At 39.6% G+C, this 22,454-nt stretch overlaps 1 protein-coding gene across 1 annotated transcript; it reads right to left on the bottom strand.

Annotated features, from left to right (window-relative positions):
* Window positions 1-398: 398 nt before the first annotated feature.
* Window positions 399-21,552, bottom strand: MRPS31 (mitochondrial ribosomal protein S31). Its single transcript, XM_027723176.2, has 7 exons — window positions 21,433-21,552; window positions 18,914-19,198; window positions 18,064-18,222; window positions 13,472-13,618; window positions 10,431-10,504; window positions 5,787-5,930; window positions 399-871 (listed from the first exon to the last, which is right to left on the bottom strand). The coding sequence occupies exons 1-7, from the start codon at window positions 21,528-21,530 to the stop codon at window positions 660-662; spliced, it is 1,119 nt and encodes a 372-aa protein (XP_027578977.1). The 5' UTR covers window positions 21,531-21,552; the 3' UTR covers window positions 399-659.
* Window positions 21,553-22,454: the final 902 nt, after the last annotated feature.

Here is a 22,454-nt window from a genome sequence, read left to right as displayed (position 1 = left end):
ATCTCTTCTCTGGGCAAACTGTGACAGTGCCTCACCACCCTCACAGTAAAGAATTTCTTCCTAACATCTAATCTAAACTTGCCCTTTTACAGTTTAAAGCCATTGGCACCAGTCCCAATATCAACCACTCCCTTATTATTTTCTATAACTTACCAGTGTTATGCTGTTCACACATCTCATGAATACAACAGCCTTTCATTGAGCAGATGAATCAACAAGCATATAATTCAAATGACTTGGTCTTTACCAAAAACTTTAAAATGAACCAGTAAAGATAATTAGTGAAAGGAGGAAAGAAAGGATTAATACTATCCAAATATCAGTGTGGTTAATGAATTAGCAAAATGAACCCTTACTATCTCAGTAACAGTTTTTCAAAATTAGAGCTGTATCAGAAGTTTCAAAGACAACAATTTTAATAAACTAAATTTTAAATGCACATTCTACAAAAGCCTTACTTTTCAGTTCCTTCTTTTGTTGTCAGTAGTATCTACATATACATGGACACGCAATTAAGAAAGTATGACCTTTCAGTTTATTATTTAAAATACAACTTTCAGGTCACACGATTACTATGCACTGACGGTATTTCCATTACAACAAATCGTCATTCGCGACACAATGATTCTTCATTTCAAGGGTAAGCACTTTCCCAAGTCTCAAATCTCTTGAAGAAATTCCTTCTTTTCCTCAAAATACTTCTCAAACCACTCAATATGTTCAATCTTCTGCTTAACGCTGAGGTATGGGTTTTTTGAGAGCCCACAGATGACTAGTTCCATGAAGTGGCGAATAGGTCCTTCCTTGGGAAAGCCTTCGAGGTGTTTGTCCAGAAAGATATGTTCATGAAATTCAGCATCATCATCCATCCCTAGTAGAAAACACAAAAAAAGACAAAGTTATTTTCATAACATAACAGAACAAAGTAAAAAAATATATAGTTTGCAAATAATCTTAAATTAGTAAAATTAATGGTTCTGCTCACATTTATAGAATATGTAATATTTAAATCAACTTTCTGGCTGGTAATCTCACTAAAAGCTGACGTCAGAATAGGAGTAGGAATAATTATAGCCATAATCAATCTTCTTGCCAAAATCCGGTTTGTTCAACACCTGAAAATTTTGATTCACCAGTGGTAGGTGGTTGGGGGCACTTTCTTAATAAATTCTTAAAGAAAACACTGATTGCCTAAATTCTGCAGAGGATTAAAGAATACAAGCTAGCCTTGAGCAAATGAGGCAACCTCATACTGAACAGCTAACACACACTTACTTGCATGTCTGTTCCGAGTCACAGTTTTAACATCCTATTGCTATCAAATGGGCAGAGAAATTGTTTTTTCTGACATCTTCTGAATCTGTGAGTTTATGCTGATGTAAAAATGTTGTGTCGCTCACCAGCTGCTACTTTTAAGTCACGACCATCACCGAAGATGATATATTCAGAAGCACCCACAGAACAGGGGATAGGGGATTATTGGAGATCTCTAATCAAGCACAGCTCAGATCCTACACCAAATTTTTGTTCTCTGTCCTGTGAATTTCTTTTGCCATTGTTCATACCATGATGCTACAGACAAAGACTCAGAACACAAATTCCTACATGCAGAAAAAAGGCCGCTTTTGCCGTTCCCAATTTCAAGAAAAAAAATAATGAGGTAAACTGGTATTTGCAAAGAAAGATTTTTCTTCAGTTAGATATACATGAAAATTTTTATTTGATCCCCATTTGCTTGCACCTTTAAATAAAAATCTGGTATTAGAGAAAAACATTGTACCACTTTCAGATGACAAAAATGTGAAGTCTACACCAGAGACATAAGTGTACATGTTTTCCTAAATTAGCTAGTTTCATGGTTTTCTATACTATTTGACAAAATTAAATCATGAGTATTAAAATGGAGGTAATTAAGCCATGTTAGCTCTAGGCTTCCTCCTCTGTTAGAGCTTCTACAGTTTTAAAAGAGACAATGCACATCTCTGGGTTGGAGAAGTCTCTCAACTTGTTAAGTTCGTATTCTTTCCTGCTTTAAACTTTAGATACTGCAATATCTGAAGGAGCTGGGAAATACCTCCATTTTTCCCACAGATTTTTCCTAGAAATGTGTGAGTGTATCCATACCAGTTACATATCACATTTATCTCCCTTGTTCTTGGAAAAAGAAAGCACATTTCCTTCTTCAGAAGTTCTCTCCTTTTTCCTTTATGTTGAAAGTTAAAATAAAAAAACCAGGCAATGTCAGCTTCAGAAGGTGTATTTCTGCTGTGCTTGGAAACCTATGTCCTCTTACAGAAGCACAGTGATGATCCTGTTACCATGCCACCTGTGCTGACTTTCTCTCACCAAGGGAAGGTGGAATCTCACTGCATCTAGATGCTACTGGTTGCTTTCTCAAACTAACAACCTTTCCAGACTTCCATACTTTTGCTGGTCTCAGAAATCCAAGAAAACTAAACCAACAAACTCACTACTGAAAAAATCTGAGTAATGCTGACAGTAAAATCTGGCCTCCTGGATGCTCTTCTTTTGGGGATAGATAGAGGGTGTCAGGAGAGATTGTGTCTAATAAATAATTTCACCATTTTCCTCTCTAAACCAAAAGAAATTAAACTATTTATAGTCTAACAAAAATGCAGGTCAGAAGGAAATATAACATCATGTATTCTGATCTCCTTTTTGTTGAAGACATGATACACGGTTTGGGGAGGAAGTGTTAAATCCAAATATTTCAGTTAGACCACATATTTCAGTCCTCAAAAAAGTAAACAAAAGTGCGTGACAGAAAATGAGACCACAACTACCCAAAGCATCAGAGACTGAAACTTCTGGTGGGAACTGATCAGATGAGATATGCTTGCATGACTCCCCTCGCCCCACCCTCCCCCAGCAAACCCTGACTCCTGCTGCAAACCTGTCCCTCACCCTCTCTTGCGCTATCCTTAGAAACTTAATTTGAAATAACACGCATAGTAGGAAATCTAAAGTAGAGGATTTTCTTTTTCAACCTCAAAGCAAAAAGTCATCTACTCTCAATATCCTATTTCCAATCCCCAACATATTACAAAACAGAAAGTCTGAGGAATTTCTCTACCTACAACATTAATCCTTCCAAGACATGACCAACCTTGCCTTAAAGATGTCATCTCAAACACAGATGTCCACCCCTTACAAGGAGTGTTGCTGACATCCTACAAAGATGACTATTTTGATCCAGTGAAAAGATGTCCCTGTCCTTGGCAGGGGGTTTGGACTAGATGATCTCTAAAGGTCCCTTTCAGCACAAAGCATTCTATCCTTTTAGGATTTTTAGAATGAGACAAATCATGCTCTTCAGTAGGTCCCTAGAACAGATCCGGAATTACTAAAGCAACCGTGACACAATGGTTGTGTAACTTTGCCACTTCTCTTGGCAAGCTGATCCAATATTTCTCTTCTGGGAACAGCATCTCAGCAAAACAGACAGAACAGGACTTGGTGAACTTTTGCCTACAGAGAGACCTTCCTATCACTTGTGCAGTAACAATCTCTGGCCCACCAAAAGCATTTGCTCCTCATAATGAGGTGTTAAGGCAAAGTAGCACCTGTAACCTGCACTGTAATTTTTAGCTCCTCAGGTTTTGAGTCATCAATATGAACAGAAATAATAAAAGAGGCACGAATCAATGTTTTTCCCAACTTTTTGCCATGGCAATCATGGAGGAGAGTTAAAGCTACTAGAAACAGGAGAGGTAAGCAGAAAGAAGGAGGAATGAGAATGGTGTTATGCAAGCTGTAGTAATGGTTTGCTAATCTGGTAAAAATTAATCAGAGGCCAGAGAGATAGAGAGGAGGAAAAAAAAAGGTAATTTTCTGCCTAACGGTGATTTCAACTGCATCAGACAAGGGAAAGGACATGCAGGGAAGAGCAGACAACAGGGCACTAGGGGGTGTGGGGGGGAAGACTGCTGCTGGCCGCTGCAGCAAGCCAGTATGTCTAGCCACATCTTCAGATGTTCACATCAAAATCATTTTAAAAATCATGACCTTGTCGTGATGCCACAAAGCACAGCACAGTGCCTTGGTAAAGCACTCTAACGAGATCACCAGAAATGCTCTGGAGCCAAGAAAAAGAGGTATAAGCAGTCATCTTCCTTTTTATATTTAGTTTAAAACTTTAAAGGCTATCGTAATGCTAAAAGTTGAGTATATATGCTTCCTCAGCAGAAAATTTAATTGCACTTACATTTTTAAATCCACATGCCTGTGGCATAACAGAAAAATCACACCTTTCTTGATACAAGCTGAAGTAATGTCCTCCCATTGAGGGAAATGGCTGTTACAAAAATGCAAAATTGACAGCAATTGAAAGGGGCATCTTTCTTTTGCAGAGACACTGAAATTACAGTATGTTGATATAACTGGAGTGAGGTTCTCAAGCTTTTTAACCGTGCTTTGACATCCCTGACATGATTAATAGCCTGTGTCTGGCAGTTTGATAGGATGGAATTTACTGACTTGGTATTTCAACCTGAGAGGTGATAGATTTTGGAAAGCTCCACTGGAATTTTCCCCATGACTAGTCTTTGAGGACAAATCAATAAAGATTCTTGTTTAAGTATATGTAAAGACTCTTTGTCCGTCCACCACCCCATCCCAGACAGCGCAGCTCCAGCCACATTGCTGCAACAGAGAAACCACCGGCCACCAAAGACACTTTGTCAACGGCCGGCCCCAGACAGCAGGGTTCCAGCCACATTACAGCAACAGCAAAACCATCGGCCACAATGGTTTTAAGCTTGCAAAAACATGACTGGAGTATACTTGGATTTCTACATGATGGAACAGATCAATTCTGGGAGCAGTGATTAAATTCTGTGAAGAAACTGCCAAATAGGATAAGAATAAACACTAAGAAACAATGAACCACATTATTCAACTTGCAACTCAGTATAGCACAGATTTTCAAAGACTAGCTTCAGATACTAACCTGTTTTGCTCTCAGTGACTGAATCACTACAAAGCAGTTCTGTTTGATGTCTTTAAAGTCTTTAAAAAAACCCCAAACCCACAGCCAAGCTCTCCCTGAAGTTATGAAGTCCCCTTTCCTATACTGTAGACTTTGAGTAGTTGCTCTTGCTTCCTTTGCATTCATTCTCTCTCTCTGCTGGCTTAACTTCACATGAAGCTTTTTTATTTTTTTATGGTAATAGAAGAAAATAAAGTGCACAAAGATGCCTAATTAACATAGATGCCCAGAGTGAGCGAATATTGTGACTGTTTATTCTTATGAAACTGACAGAACAAAGGGGGCAAACAACTGTTTAACACTCAGCCTGGGCAGATATGGAACTGGCAGACAACAATTTGAGATCCAGCTAGACACTTGGCCAAGACCCGCACCAAAGAACACAATCAGCATTATAAAACACAAACAGTAGTTTTAAGATTCCCCAACTTCTGCCAGGAGCTTAATTTAAAGAAGTTGCATAGTAAAAGGTATTACATAATAGACTCGAATGGACTGTTGGTGTTGAAAGCATCAGGGAGGGAGAGAGTTCTCCCCTTTTTGGCAGCAGCCAGTCATCAGATCAGCCAAACCACCTGCAGGACTTCACCTGAAGAGTGCCAGAATGAGTTCATCTGAAGTATCTCTGATCTGGGACAGTCAGGGAGTTATATTTGTTTACTATCAAATGCATGACTCATAGCTGAAATGCTATGTTGAAACAGTCAAAGGTCAAATATGCTCTAATTTTTAAAAAAGATAAATTGAGACAGATAATAAAAGTTAACAGTGCACATACCAACTTCGTTGTCAATTGGGAACTCCCACAGTATTCCTTCTTTTGTCCACTGGATCATCTCCTCAAAACCATTTCGGGGAGGCTGTGCAGTTATTGCTGCAATCTCCTTTGCAAACTCCAGATCCCAAATTGTTGGTGAAGGTACTAAAAAATAAATTTTGTAGAGATCTGTCAGCAACCAAAGACTTTTCACTGGCTAAAACAAAGTCCTTTAACATTAATCTTTACAGAGACTAATTTTTTCTACTTCAGATGCCAGCATCACCTTTCTCAAATGAGAATTCTCTGTTGACATGAAAGCCCATTAAATTCTCAAATGTATGATGAAAATGTATTCTGAACTGCTACGGGACAGTTTATTTTTAAGCCTTCCACAGAGCAGGAATTTCATTTTTCCACAATCTGTTTTCCTTTTTGTCTTTCACAAAATTGTGGATATGACAAACTCTGAATTCGACTGGTGCACTCTGCTAAAAGAATCTTACTTCTACAGGAGTTTTCAGGTACTTCATAACGATACTCTCCTTCAGGGAAACAACTCAATCTACAAATGATGGCAATTCCTTCCCCAACACTCCCAAGTGTCTCAGTTTTTGTCTCCTGGGCTTGAGAAATTGTGATTTCCTATACTTTCACAAAGGAACAAACAGTTTCTTCAGGGATGCATCTTTCCTGATGCATATAATTATTTCATTTTTTTTTAATCAAAGTTTACTCATATGGCAGTAGTTACTCTTAAGGAGTTCCTGCCCCTCCACCCAGGAGAACTGGTCATGAGCCCAGACTGAGCCTCTTCGCTGAACTGAAGGGAACAATCTGTTACCACAGGACAGGGAGAAATCACTGGGAGTGCCTTGGGCTGCTGTCTCGTGAGCTGGCCTAAGTTGCACTCCCCTTTGGCTTTTTGCTTCCTCCGTTATCAATTCACCCTAATCTCCTTGGAACAGAGATCTTCATGTGAATTCAATTGTAAGAGTCCGCTTGAAGTGGATCAGGGCCAATCAGCTATTATTTTACTACTCACAAGTGTAAGTAGTTGAAGCCAAGATATAATTTCGTCTTTAGCTCAGCGGCTTACAACTCAAATGAATTAAAAAAAAAAATCTTCCTCCCCCACTTTAAGACAAAACAAAATGAAAGGGCAAACAGTAGTTTTACATACTGAAAAGTGTTTTCAGGTTTTTTTGTGTTAAATCAGAAGATATTAAAATTGTTCCTTAAGAGGGAAATTTCCAGAATTCTATTCCCTACCTGACTACTTTGATTTGAGGGCTGGAGGCAAGAATAAAATACAGCTAGAAGACAGCATGAGAAACCATACCAAAATGAAATTATTGTCCACATCTTTAAGAAACTAGTACATCTTCTAATAGAGGAAAGCAGAAACTCATTTTTTCAAGCTTGCAGTAAGGGTGATAAAGATTATATTTTCACCTCTGTGAAACAGAAAATAATACTGACATTTTATGTTAACAGCTATGAAGAATATTTTCAGGATGCCAATTTACTTTCCAGTTAACATGCAGGTTTTCAAAACCAATACTTAACAGGAAACTTGCTTTTCTGTCATGTATAAACAATATTTTAACTCATTATCTCCATTAATATGAGCCAAGACAATGAAAACAAATGAATCAAGGTATCAAGTACCACACCAGTATTTCCCAAGATTAACACAAAAAACATGTCATCAGGCTTAGTCAGTAAGCCAAGTAATCAGCTTCCTGGCTTAGAATATATTGTAGATTTCCTCAAGGCTACCTGGAACCAAACAAGGAAATACCACATAAAAAGCTGAAAGAAGTTTACTTCTTAATATCTAATTACAAATCCAATAAAGTCCACTCGCTCTCTTACACAATTGTGTACATTCCAGTTTTGTGTTTAAAAAAAAAGCGCATCTCAGCTTTTTATCTAGCAACTACTATAAGCCATTGTGTCTGCATTCTGCTCATGAGAAAAAGAAAGCTTAAGTTCTCACCATTTTACCTGAGTAAATTTGAATCAAGTCAAAAGCCAGCTTCTTCAACACCACACTTGTTAAGATGGCTAAAAACAAACACTGCACAATTTGTTTTTTTTTTTGTTTTTTTTTTTTTTTTATGTAAAATGGGGGGCCTCTGGTGGTCTAGTGGTTAGAGTGCCTGACTCTCACCTCTGCGACCCGGGTTCGATTCCCGGCCCCCTGGGCAGGTGGAGCTCGTCAGCCTTGGTAGGCAATCCACCTAAGAGAAGGTCACTCTAAACAAAACCTACATCCTGGGGACCTCACTGCCACTGTCCAAGCTTTGCTCGGCCCCGGCAGATGAACCTCAGGACTAAAGGGTGGGCTCAGTTCAGCGCACGCTGTGTCTCACCTAAAAAATCCACTGCGCAGGCTGGAAGGGTTAATGACCTTTCCCAAAAATCTTCGCTCGCGAAGACTGGCCATTATGTAAAATGGAGACTTTAAAGACATTGGCAGTCTTAAAAAAATTGAATTCCAGTATAGTAAGCAAAATTCAGAGGTAGCTGAATTCTGAAACCTCACAGCTGCTTGAAAATATGCAAACAGCACTATTTTACATTTTACTAAAGAAATTAAATAAACAAATTAATTTCTCCCTGCAGTTTCAAGTGTAAAAAAAAAGATAAAAGTACTCATCTAGAATCTGGCAAAAACTAAGAGTCCTACTCTTGAAACAAACAAATATGCATCATTTTCTAAGATATCAGAGAGGAGTACTATTTCTTCTGCCACTGCTGGCTTTACACAAAGTTCTAAGTCACCACAGTGGAATAAAGTCTTTTTTTGAAAGGGCCTCAGAATACTTGAGGGAAAACAGCATATTAAAGATCAATACTAACAATGCAGTTTCATTGTTCAGAAAGAAAAGGGAGAGAAGGAGTTCTTTACACGACTTGACCATATTCACACACTCTTAGCCAAACCCAGTCTGCAGTAAAGCTGAGCCTTCAGGCGTGAAAGCTATCCCTGTCACGCGTCATGAAGACTGTTCCTGCAGAGCTATGCCATTCATTGAACGTGAAGGTGGGTCATACCTGTTTTGTTGGGGTGTTTTTTATCTTACAGGACTTTTGGCATGTATAGTTGGTGGGTGAGGAATTGGTTGGGTGGTCGCATCCAGAGAGTAGTGATGAAGGGCTCAGTGTCTGGATGGGGATCAGTGACAAAGTGGTGTTGCTCACGAATCTGTAATGGGACTGGTATTGTTCAGTGTCTTCATCAACACCACGGACAGAGGGATCGAGTGCACCCTCAGCAAATTTGCACGTGACACCAAGCTGAGCAGTGTGGTTGACACACCTGAAGGATGGGATGCCATCCAGAGAGACCTGGACAAGCTCAAGAAGAGGTCCCACAGGAATCTCATGAGGTTCAATAAGGTCAAGTGCAAGGTGTTGCACCTGGGTCAGGGCAATCCCCAATATCACTACAGGCTGGGAGATCAAGGGACTGAGGGCAGCCCTGCCAAGAACAATTTAGGCATATTGGTGGATAAAAACTGGACATGAACCAGCCACATGCATTTACAGCCCAGAAAGCCAACTGGAATCGTAAAATGAAGTATGGCAAACAAGTTGAGAGAGGAGATTCTGCCCCTCTACTCTGCTCTCACGAGACCCCACCTGGAACATTCCATCCAGCTCTGGGGTCCTCAGAACAAGAAGGACATCAATCAACCTGTTAGAGCAGGTCCAGAGGAGGGCCATGAAGATGACTAAAAGGATGCGCTGAGAGAGCTGGGATGGTTTCTCATGGAGAAGAGAAGGCTCCAGGGTGACCTTATTACAATCCTTTCAGTATTTAAGGGGAACTTGTAAGGACAGAATTTTTAGTGGGCCTGTTGCAACAGGACAAGGGAGTAGTAGTTTTAAACTAAAAGAGGGTAGATTCAGAGTAGATAAAAAGGAAGAAATTTTTTCCAGTGAGGGTGGTAAAATACTGGAAATGGTTGTATAGAGGGCTGGTAGATGCCCCATCCCTGGAAACATTCAAGGTCAGGTTGGACGGGGCTCTGAGCAACCTGATCTAGTGGAAGACATATCTGCTCACTGCAGGGGTGTTTGAACTAGACGACCTTTAAAGGTCCCTTCCAACCCAAACTACTCTACGATTCTAAACATATATGAAGAGCTTTACAACACGTAAAGCAAGGTGTCGTTTGTCAGTCACTGACGGGATCTTTCAAGCTGCAACTGGAACACCAAACAAAAGAAGGCCACAGAGCAATCCAGTGTGTAATCTTGGTTTTATACTACCCTGCTTATGCTTAGCCACCTGTAGAGTTTGTTTTCCTGCAATCACAGCCTCACATTTCTTTGCAACTTGACAAATAAGCTGGAGCCAACAAACCCATTCTCCAGGCTGGCTTTACACTCACAGGAGTACGACTGACATTTGTGACAAAAAGCCGGTTATACCGTTCAAGTTCAGTAACAGAATGCTCTGATCACTACAGAAAACAATCTGTATGGAAGTTTTGCTTGGTAAAAATCAGAGTTACATTAAAGTAGTCATTTATCAGTCTGAAAGCAGAAAGTGAACAGGTCATAAGTCTCCTCACAGCAACGAATCTCTTGATATTCTAAAAATGCAGAACTTGGCCTCATTGGGTTTTTCATTATTGAATTTCCACTAACCTGTTTTCAGTGCGTGTTCTGGTTCTGTAGAAGCCTTAGTGAATATATTAAGTCTCTTTCCTACTTTGAGACTTCTATAAACAAAAAAGAAAACCGATATTTAGTATTTCACAACACCTCACAACATTGCCAGCTAGGAAATTAAAAAGCACAAAATATTTTCATGAACTAACAGATCTCTGGAGAAAAAAAAAAAAAGAGATAGTGCCTCTCACTAAATTCTCAGGCTTTAAACCAGAGGAAGTGTTTATGACTTTATTATTCATCTGTAACAGAGCCTCTCAAAACATTTCCATGCAAAAGAATGAGCATAAATCAAACGTTACATTTGTAGTTACTTTTTACTGGAGTATTTAGGAATCTGAAGAAAGGTAAACAGTATCAAACCACAGTACTTAAGTGATTTTACAAAGTTGCAACTATCTGAAGACTTGGGGTTTTTCCCTGTAAAAAATATTGCACAATTCAGGAACAGAAAAGGCAACAGCTAAATCAAATAATTCCTGCTTTATGACATAAATAGCCTTTTTGGAAGATTACAAAGCCACCTTCTCTGTCATATGGCAAACAGTCAGAGTATATCCCTATGATATGTTTTAAGTAGCTCTCTCTTCTGAATATAAAAATATTTCACTCTGACCATCTATTTTCAATCACATTTAACATTGGTATAAGTTTACACTAAAAAAAAAAAATTGGAAATACAAGAGTTCAAGAAGCAGTCAAAGTAAATTCTTATAAATGAAAACAAAGAAAAAACAATGTCTTTAGTTTAGAAACAATTATGCTTTTAATCATACTATCTTCCAGGTTTCCACTGAAATTCTAACAGTTACTACTTTTTGTTATTGCACATCCACTGTTACTCTTTCTGACCTTAAAATTCCACCTATCTGGATTTACTGGAGATTTCTAATGGCCTCAACTACTTCTGCAAACCTGCTCCTGTCATATTACATTTCAGTGATGAAACTACCCCAGATCTTTTTCAGCATAGAGCAATCTAGTTACAGAGCCTCAAAAGAATGTTGATTTAGGATTATATTTTCCTATCTCTGTGTAACTCCCACTCACATTGGCCAAAGATACAAGCATGACTTGGAAGAACGTTTATTTTAAAATTACAAGTTTAAATTACTATATGCAACATCACTCATTTCATTGAAACCTACTAACTCGACTTAAACTAAGATATTCTTCCTAATCCATCCTTTTCATACTGTCAATTGATATGTAAATCCAATAGATTTTCAGGTTCGCAGAAGGAAACCCAGGCCTGAAACTGGATAGTTTACTCATTATAGGGATTTTAAAAACAATTTCAAAGTACTGATCCTGAAGTTATATACCAAGTATAGTTTCATCACACAAAGAGGGCAAGACAGCTTCTCAGATATCATAAATTTAACAAATTTTTTCAAACATAAGTGAAATTCACTTTGCAGTATGTTATTAAATGAGAAGTTTAGCAAAGGTAAATAATATACACCATATGAGCATGTAAAAGTTCAGGTTTCCAGTTTAGACTTCTAGATCATATTATTTCTGTTCTTTCATACTTTGAAAAACTTTTAATCCAACACCTTAAATAAAGTATTTCTCACAGTCAGTGAAGAATTGCAGTATAATAATAAAATTACTTTCATGTGACTACTACCTCTGTCTGAGAATTATCCAAAGAATAAAAATATCTACAGAGGTATTGTTCATCTGATAATGAAGTCAGTTTCTTTGCTCCTCAAACCAGCAGCCTGTAGCTGAATGAAAAACCTGCGACAGAAATATCTAAGTCAGGAGGGTTTGGTCAAAACCTTTGTTCCGCTTCTTCTCCCTTCAACTTTCATTACAAAAAGCCCCTCTACCAGCTTTGCACCAGAACAGAAAACACTGCACACTTACAGCACTGAAGAGGCCCAAGAGATGCTTCCCTAACACACCACTGCTGAAACATTTCAACAGGCTGGTTAAGTTCTTCTAATGACTTCTAATGGCCATAAGCCACTTTGATGTTTTTGCATGATCTACACGGCCAATAGCTGTGTTCCAATTTGTTCCTTATGGGAAGTCACAATTCTCTGTTCATGATATACTGAAATAGATGTCTTAGATAACCAAAGAGAGCAGAATACTCTACATCTACTCACCCACAAACTTATGCTTTTTTTTCTCTTAGTTATCCAAAATCTGTCTTCAACACAATCTATCTAAACACAAATGATTCCCTCAACTTCCAGCCCCTAGCCCCAAGAAAAGGGGATTAATTTGTAAAGTAAATTAATGACAAGAGAAGTCAATATTACTAAAAACTGCTAGAGAAAGAATATACTGAGAAGGAATGGGATGATGAGCTGCCACTGAAAAATCAAAAGACTGCAGGTAAGAAAGCACAGCTTACAGGAGTAAACCAAAAATGTAAGAGCATTCCTTAATTCTTTAAGAAATAGACTGGCCACATAATACAAGATAACAGCAATAACAGCAAGATAAGGTTAAGGAGTTTACAATGTAAATTATAAAGTTAATTTCACGGACAATTATAATGTCACAGACAATAGAGAAATAAATTACAGAATGAATTATTAATTGCAATGAGGTGGTAAAATTAAATAAATAAACTTTATCATCTCTTAAAAACCCCAACAGAATGGATGAAACTTTTCTCAACGTGGAACATTATCAAAGTTTTCCAGTAGAGGAAAGCAAACCTTCAAAATTTCATTTCCCAAAAATTTAAGGAAGTGACATGAAAGTGTATTAGGCATAAGTGAGAAAAATTTAAACTAGTTAAAACAAACACAATTACATTTCAGCACCAAGTATTTTTAATTATCTAAAATGTAACATTAAAAAGCTGCACATTATTTGATTGTTGGTTAACATTAACTACTATGTTCTCATGGTTTATTTCAATGCTAACAGTACTTTCCTCGAAAAATAGTTAAGTGATTTCCTTAAGCTCTCACGTGTGGCAAGTAAATTTAAAATCTTATCCATTAGTAATTGCATGCTCCTTCTATTCAAGTGGAACACAACAAACATACCTTCTGGAGTCAAAAGACTGAGACAAAAATCTTTCAGGCCTTATTCTTTGACCATCATCATCCAACTCCAAGGAAATGCGACTGGATATCCTCACACCCCTCTGAGCTGGGGACTGCCTTTTGACTGTCATTTCTGAAATCACGTTGCTGAAATTAAAAACATGAAAAGTAAAACCTCAACAAATTGACAAAGCGAGGAAGTTCGTCATAGGAATTAACCAGAAACTCTACTCTCAATTGGTTTCATAAGCCTCTATGAGACAGACTTATACATTCCTCATAAAATACACCCATCTTTAAACCATCAAACACTCAACTTTACCTTTTCAACCATTTAGTTGTTACATGCTATATAGGAAAAGTGCTATTTTAACCTATTAAATCTACAATGAACACTTTCTTTGAAATTATTTAGTTTCCAACTTAAAAAAAATCATATATCTGCATACCAATATTTACAGAGTGTAGTAGATATGTTTTGCTTAAGCAAATGAGGAACTTCTCTGGATACAAGAAATAGGCTGAAACAGGGAGGTAAAAATCACCAGTTTTTTGGACAGGAACCAACACTGCCCAGGGACAGAGCTGTGCTGCTGCAGACCAAAAGGAAGCTTGACTTCACACATCAGCTGACATGGGCCAATCATGCCACCCTAATAAGTAGGTCACCTTTCCTGATCCACTGCAATCTGTTGCATTGCATAATCATATTACAGCATTAACAGACCACATCTTCCTTCGTAATTCTCTAGTCAAAATCATATGTGAAGAGTAAATGCTCCGATCTCTTCCAGCACCGTGTGCAGCTCATTCTGAACGCAAAGGGCAAAACACACCACCTTTCTGCCTCCCTTAACTGGCAAGTCTTTTGGTTGGTAAAGGCCAAGCTGGTAATTCTTCCTCACAGCTGTCCTCTCCACCCAACGGCTGCCAGTCACATGCAGGCATCCAAAATTGCAGCACTCAAGTTTTAAGACATAAACATGGTCTCAAAAAAGTAAAAATAGGCTGAGTCAAAAATATTGCACATCCATTTTATGACAATTTGAACGAAATTCAAACTATGCTTTTGGCAGTTTAATTCAAAGGAGATTTTACTGACGAGAAAGAAATACTTCTGGAAAATTGTAAAAGCTAATTGCCACAGCAACACAGCAGGATTTCTCTTCAGACTTAGATGTGGTTTCAAATGGCAGAACAAGAACAGCATAGCTCTTCTAGTACCTACTCTGAAAGGTACCTAAAGGCAAGTTTTAAAGAATTTCATTTTAATCTTAAATAAAAAACAATCTCAGATTAGTCACATATCTCACATTAGAAATCACTCTCTGAAGTGGCTACTGGCATTAGTAAGCTGGTGTTGGGCCAGAGGCTTGACACACTTAGGAGGGTCAAAGGGACATAATTTCTAAGGTCAGACACACACAGCCCAGCCCACTGGCTTGACTCGGCTGTGACCTAGAAGGCTGGAGCGTTCCCATGCTTCAGGGGAGGCAGGATTGCTCAGAGAACCTCTCCTTAATTTACTTGCAGTTTTGCACAGTAGGTTTGGACAGACTATACTACAAATCCATCAGAACATGCAGTCAATGGTATCATATTTCTCACTGGGAAATCCTAGTGTCACTCCATCACTGGCATATCAATGTTTCTGGCAGCAACACTCATCACTCTATCATTAAAAGTACCCCTGCATCATCAAAAGTACCCCTGTATTAACAAAAATAAAACTACAAAGATTCTTTTAATGCCTTTTGTAACAAGAAACGTCAATTTACAAAGTCACACTCCAACCCCAGTGTACCGACAGCGGTTAGATATTACATATTACCTCATGTCCCAACAAAACATTTTAAACCTACGTTCCTAGGTACTTCTGCCATTCAGAAATAGGAAGAAGTAGGACTTTTCTAACAACCACAGATTCTCTCTCCTTCCTGATTACCGGGCAATAATTATCATACTAAAAATGAAGACCTACAGAGCTTTGGATATATTTTAGTCAAAGCTCTGAACTACTTTTCCTCTTCTTCACCCAAAACAGGAGCTGAAATTTCAACTTGTAGGTTGAAACCGCAGATTTTATTTTGGTGTAGTGCTGTTGTGATTTCCATGGAGTGAAACTTTATCCCACATTGAGAAAAATAAATTCTGGTATCATTAATATTTTCCCCTCCTCGCAAACACACTGCCCTCATGCTGTCTACAAAACAAGGTGATGAGATGACTGCATACAACAGTGACCTCTGGAGGTCATACCACTATCCTGGTAAAAATATTTGGTACAAAAGATCTGGGAAACGTACAATTTATTACATATTATAAATCACAATAGCACTGTTTTTTACAGTTCAGCTCTATATGGTCTACTGCTTGTGAAAGTATCTCAATTTTAAATATTTTAAATAACTGAGGAATACATATTGGCTTTTAAAATGTGTCAGCATATTGAATGCTTAACCTTTATAGAAAAAAATTAAAAGTTAAATTGCCCGTATTCCCTTGTCAAAATAAAATTCAACACAAAATAATAATGTATAAACAAAAGTAAATGCTTTCTAATATATTAAAAGCATTTTAGTGTGCTGTGTGGATTGAGATATTGTGGAGTATAAATCATGCTGAATCAAGTCTGAGGGCTGCTGGGCTTTGTAAAATCAACGTTTTTAACACTAGTCAGAAACCTGAAAGTACTACATTGATCTAAAAGAAATGAAAGGTCACTACTAATACTGAAAGGTTACAATAACCAAATTTTCTGTCATGAAAATCAGCAGGAGTTGCTGGTCTTTCTTTAAAACTCATCCACCGATAAGAGTTGCAAACTGTTACTCAACTATTAAGGAAGAAAACTAAAACTTTTCAGCAAATAGTGGGGCAGGGCTGGGGGTGGGGAGTGTATTCCCTGGAGGAAACAAAATAGGTCACAAAGCTGCCTCAGGGAATAGAATTTGCCAACTCAAATCACACCAAGCCAGCCGTGACGTTCTGGTTGAGGAAAATGCATTTTTCTAACGGTAGCAATTCATCCACAAGCATGACATAAAATACTGTAATAACACATTTCAATCCACCCATCAACAGCATAGAGGCACTATATAGCTGCAGCTTTTAAATTTCTGAAGAATTTCAACTCACTTTCAAGAGAAAAAAACCCTTTTTGCTTAGACTACAAGCTCCTTAATCATCTTCTTTCTTTCACTGCAGCCAGAGCTGGGTCAGTGCTTCAGGAAAAGTGCAGTAGGTGACAAGACAGTGAGCCCTTGATGCCAGCAGTCAGACCAACCACACCTAGACAAGGGCATGTACACCTCAGGGAAGGGAGACAGCACATATGACGTTAGCCCCTGCACATATTAGCTCAGTGAGTATCCCAGCGGTCCTCCCCTAGGTACTCAAGTAGGTTCTAATTACATTTAAGTTGGCCACCCACAGCCAATGCCACTATGGAGATGTTTGTGTACTCTGCTCTTCTAAAAAGCACAGTGACAGAAAGGACACAAGCCCACTGGTAATTAACAGTTTAATGAACATATGCTTTATATAAATAGTCCTTATAACTGAAGAACAGGTATTTTGCTTAACAAAGTTATCACTGAGCACTGTATACCCCACACTCTGGGCAATCATTTAACTCAACCTGATTGCAAGCATCTGTCACGTTCTTCCTTAATTTCCACTCACTCTGAAGGCGGACATCAGCCACAAACATCATTAGCTTGTTGGCTGCTCTGTTTGCAGTACGTTGATAACCATACCGAGCAGATCCTTTACTGATCCCTATAAACAATAATACATGTAAACTACAAACAATAATAGATGGGTCAAACTTAGATCCTCATTTGGGACAAATTCATTTTCACAGAATAAATTAAAACTAAAATAAGCAGCTTGCACATTCACTTTCTGCTGAAGATGCAGTTTTCTGTTTGGTTCAGCATTTCACCTGGATTTAATGCCTTATTTTCTGAGTAGTTATCTGAATACTAGCTGAAAAAAACAGAATGAAAAACCTGTCTTCAGCCATCATCCAAAACAGCAATATGCACAACTGTGTCCGTTTCCAAACAAATGTTTCTCATCTGTTTGAAAGCCACACTGGAAACAGGGTTAAGCCAAGAGATGAGTTTCTTGGGTTGACTGGAAAGTTTTGAAAGGAAGGGTGGGACTATAAACAGAGCTGCTCTAGTTCATTTCTGCAGAGCTGTCATGAAAATTCACCAGTCCAGACAGAACGTCTGAAACGTCTACAAATCCATCCATTGTGTGAGAATTTTGGAAGCTTGTGACAAAAAAACCCCAAACAAACTCACAAAAGAGCTGTTATTTTGCTAGCCTGTCCAAGAAAGCAATGATCCTGGGCAGGAAAACAATTCTGTTTCTGCAAAACCATTTTAGAAAGACGTCGGCAAAATTTTAGAGCTTGGTATAACCAGACCAACGGTGTTACTAATATACACTAATCCCAAGGATACTCTATCCAAATGTATCTTTTAGGGCCATCTTTCCAACACAGAACCCAGTCACCTTCAGGATGACATTGCATAATTAGAATTTTGAACATAATTGAGAATAAAATTCAATAAACAGACCGTATGTTAATAGTTTCCCCCTTCTTCTGTTTATCTGTGGTTTCTTCATGTCTTCTTAGTTGTGCAAGTAGTTCCGATTCTGTCTGTTTCTTGTTGAGTGGAAGGGAAGATGCAACTGCAGAAGCAGCCTTCACCAGTTCCGGATTTAAAGGCTTTCCTCTGTAAGAGTCACAAGAGATACGAAATTAAAAAAAAAAAAAAGCCTTTAATATCTTTAAATTGTCATTTCTGTACTGCCATTTTATGTCTTAATAACTCGGAAGTTAGTCAGATATTTTCCCAAGGGGTGGTCACTGGGACAGGCAGGTTTGCCCTATATTGCACTAATCATCAAATGCTGAATGACTGTGACAAGCTCTTGTTTTCAAACCTGGGGAAATGGCAGCCCCATGCCACCGCACAGCCCCTCGGACATACAGCCTGAAAACCACTGGCAGCATAGACCTGTGGGGTAATAAATATTATGTAACACATTGTGGAGAGGAGCCAGTCCGAAGACCTGACAATCATGATGCCATTCTTAATTTTTTTTTTTCTTTTTTCTCAGTTTCATTGTATTTTATCCGAACAGTATTTTCCCTCTCCCATTAAAATAACTTTCCACGAGCAGATGCTAATGTTACCTTTCCAGAATCTCAGTGCAGAAGGTAGTATGTCATAGAAAGCAACTGGCATCTTTTGTCCAGAAGCTCTCCTGTGATTTACTCCAAGCTACATCTGTATACCACACTCCCTTACATGATTCTTTTCGATAGGTGGAAATGGCATTTGATAAGTTTATTTTGTCCTGAATAATGAAAAAAAATGAAAAAAGGATAAAACAGGGCAAGAAAAGTTTGTTACACTTTACCGTTGGATGCTTTCTGCAGTTCTCTGAGGACCTTCACTGTCTGGGCCTTCCAGCCTGTTCATGGCTTGCTTTTTGTTCTCACTGGCTTTTAACTCTTGGAGTTTCTTTCTGTAGCTCACTTCCACTTTCATATTACCAATAATGTCTAACAGCTTCTGCTTTGGTGTTTCTGCTGTACCCTTCTGCCTCTTTGATGCCCCCTCAGTGGTGCTGCCTTTGGAAGTGGTACATTCATCTTTCTCATCAGAAAGCACGCTGCTTGTGCTGAAGGGTTTCTGTACTTTGCTAGATGATATACAAAGTTAAAAAACAGAAGTTACAAATAGGGTCCAAGGCTGAATTTTGTTAGCCTACAAAAAAAAAACCCAAAACATCAATTACAACTGTCTAGGTTTAAGTGAGTGCATTCTGAGTATGTTGAGTATATGCCAAACATGTACCATTTGACTTTTGAGAAGGACTGGGACACCATTTCAAACTCTTGATTATTTACAGTTTCCTCATCACAAAAATCAAGTAAACAACTTTAAAACACTGTTTATTTGTGGAGAAAATAATCTATGAACTTAAAACTTTCAAAGTATTTCTGCATTAGGTAGTAGAGCAAGTTTGAATCTACTGCTACCTTATACTTAAATTTGTTGATAGTGAGAAAACTCAACAAAACTCTTAAAAATAAGTCAATAAAGACAACACTCCCAGCCATCTGAAAAAAGACTGTACACACACATGTAGCTTCACATGTTTTCACTCCTGTGGCACTACTACAGATCACATTCCACTACCCTGCAATATAGCAGCCAAGTGGGGAAATGGATTCTGCTGAAAGATAACACAGTAACAAACAAAAAATTATTTGGGTTATTTTTCCCTTTGAAATAGCTCCTCTACTTAGTTTACCACATCATTGCAAAGAAGCTGAAACTGACAGTGCAGGTGAAGATGTGAAGCCAGGAACAGCAGGGAGCTGATCAGGAGATTGCTGCAACACAGACACAACTGCATTCTCTAGAAAAGTTATCATAAAATTCAAAGAACTGTTCTTTTTAACATTCTAAAATGAAGTTTTTAAATCTCTAAATTCACAGCTGCAAAGAAAAAAAAATTAAAATTAAATATTTATTTTGATTCAAAATAAAACACCTCAGCAGATCATAAAACATTTCCACAAATCTGAAGGAATTGTGACATACCTCCCCACCTCACACACATCTGTCTTTGTGTAAAAAAAAGAAAATCTGCCAGTACCAGAAGGCATTACACTTCAGTCACTCTGTACTTCATAAACTGTCAGCATTAAACTCTAAATTTCAATGTTGAGTAGCAACAGGAAAATTTAAGGAAAGCTTCAGAACCTCATTACTGGGAAGAAGGTGGGAGCCCTGCTGTTTTACACTGCGTTGTTCTCCACAGGTATTTGCCAAGCTCATTTTTTTATTAATTCAGGTTGCATGCTCCTTAACACTACTTAACCATTCAGAATTTACAGAATCATAGAATGTTGAGGGGTTGGAAGGGACCTCAAAGATCATCTAGTCCCAAGCCCCCTGCCATGGACACCTCCCACCAGACCAGGTTGCTGAAGGCATTATCCAACCTGGCTTTGAACATTGCCAGGGTTGGGGCATCCACAGCTCCTCTGGGCAAGCTGTACCAGTGTCTCACCACTCTCACAGTAAAGAATTCCTTCCTAATAGCTAACCCAAATTTCCTTTCTTTCAATTTGTATCCATGTTCTATCACTACCGTTCCTGAGTGCCTCTTTGGCTTTCCTGTAGCCCCCTTCAGACACTCCATGCAACCTTCTCCAGGCTGAACAGCCCCAACTTTCTCAGCCTAATCCTTGCTTACAAAAATTCAAAAAAAACCCCGGAAAACACAGCAAGACTGCAAGCCTTAGACATTTAAAACCAGCAGTGCACTGCAGCTTGCATCGCTATATTTCACCTACCCTCTGTTTTGCCTCCTGCTGGGAAGCTCGGCCTGAGAAAGCAAATACAGCTACCAAGGAGCCTGAGCTGTTTTGTGCATGAGGCCATCACAGCATCGGAGCTTGTGCAAAAATATCGAGGAGCTTTGAAACTAAAAAAAAATAAATAAATAAACGTACAACTGACCTGCCATTAAAAACACTTAAAAATCTGATAGTAAAAATGAAAACGAACTCCCAAATGTTGCTCTTAGCCGGTGTTTTGGGCATGTACAACAAAGCCCAGCAGGCAGCACCGCTCTGCTGACCCACACGGTGCAGAGTTATGGCCAGGTCACACATGCGGATCGCTCACACCACTCCACGATGGGAAGGACGGCAAGGAAAGCAACGTGAGACACACAGCCCATGCCATTCCCTTCCACTGACCCCAATCCCCAGTCCCTGCTGGTGTCACTGGCTCCCAGCCCCGGCGGCACAGGCGGACCCCGGCCCTCAGAAGGCCGCGCTTTGGGATACGGCCCGGCCACCGCCGGCACACACACACACTCCCGCCCCGCCAGGTGAGGATGTAGGGGAGCGAGGGTACCTGTGAGGGCTGCAGTGCAGCCGCGGTGCCGCCGCCGCCGCCCCGAGGAGCCGCGACGCGAAGCCACCGCCGCCCCAGACACGTACACGGCCCCACATCGTGCCCGCGCTCCGCGCCCGCGCTCCCCGCCGCCGCCGGCCGGGAACAGAAGCCGCGCCGCGCGTTCCGCGCAGCAGCGTTCCGCCTGGCTCCGGCCGGGATCTGCTCCTCCGCCAAACAAACCCATCCAGGCCACCGACAGTCTCTCAGAGGTCTTTGTGCCAGGATTTGTAGGCGCGTTTGAAGAGCATTGCCAGCAGGTCGAGAGAGGTGATCCTGCCCCTCTACTCAGCCCTGGTGAGGCAACATCTGGAGTGCTGTGTCTGGTTCTGGGCTCCTCAGTACAAGAGAGACATGGAGCTCCTGGAGCAGGTCCAGCAGAAACAAAGATGCTACAGTCCGGAGCATCTCTTTTACGAGGAAAGATGGAGGGAGCTGGACCTGTTCAGCCTTGAGAAGAGGTGACTGAGAGTGGACCTCATCAATGTCTATCAGTATCTAAAGGGTGGGTGCCAAGAGGATGGAGCCAGGCTCTTCTCAGTGGTGCCAAGCAGTAGGACAAGAGGCAACAGGCAGAAACTGATGCAGAGGAAGTTCCACCTGAACATGAGGAAAAACTTCTTTCCTGTATGTGTGACCACACACTGGAGCAGATTGCCCAGAGAGGTTATGGAGTTTCCAAGAACCATCTGGATGCAATCCTGTGCAATGTGCTCTAGGATGACCCTGCTTGAGCTGGAAGGTTGGACCAGACGATCCACTGTGGTCCCTTCCAACCTGACTGATTCTGTGATTCTGTGAAACCAAGACTTGGGGTGACCCTTCTGAAGGATTTAATGGTAGGAGATCCCCAAAGTCTTGGGGAAAGCTGCAGCTCTCATGGCTGAGCAAGAGCAGATAAGTGCAAGGGTTTCTGCTGGGGCCAAAGCACTTACCTTTAACAATTTTGTGGAGGGGAAAAAAAGAGCTGTGTTTACGAAGTT

This window comes from Pipra filicauda, unplaced genomic scaffold (genome assembly GCF_003945595.2).
Source record: "Pipra filicauda isolate LSUMZ 115617 unplaced genomic scaffold, ASM394559v2 scaffold124_size2119055_pilon, whole genome shotgun sequence".
Lineage (NCBI taxonomy): Eukaryota > Metazoa > Chordata > Aves > Passeriformes > Pipridae > Pipra > Pipra filicauda.
The sequence above is the reverse complement of the archived record's forward strand: the minus strand, read 5'-3'. Positions and strand labels throughout refer to the sequence as shown.

Bases quoted from the DNA above. Each gene is read 5' to 3' on its own strand.
- MRPS31 (XM_027723176.2), bottom strand. From the start codon at position 21,530: ATGTGGGGCCGTGTACGTGTCTGGGGCGGCGGTGGCTTCGCGTCGCGG. The intron at 19,199-21,432 runs GTACCCTCGCTC...TATATCATCTAG, and splicing joins CTGCACTGCAGCCCTCACAG to CAAAGTACAGAAACCCTTCA. The intron at 872-5,786 runs GTATGTGCACTG...GTTTTCTACTAG, and splicing joins CCCAATTGACAACGAAGTTG to GGATGGATGATGATGCTGAA.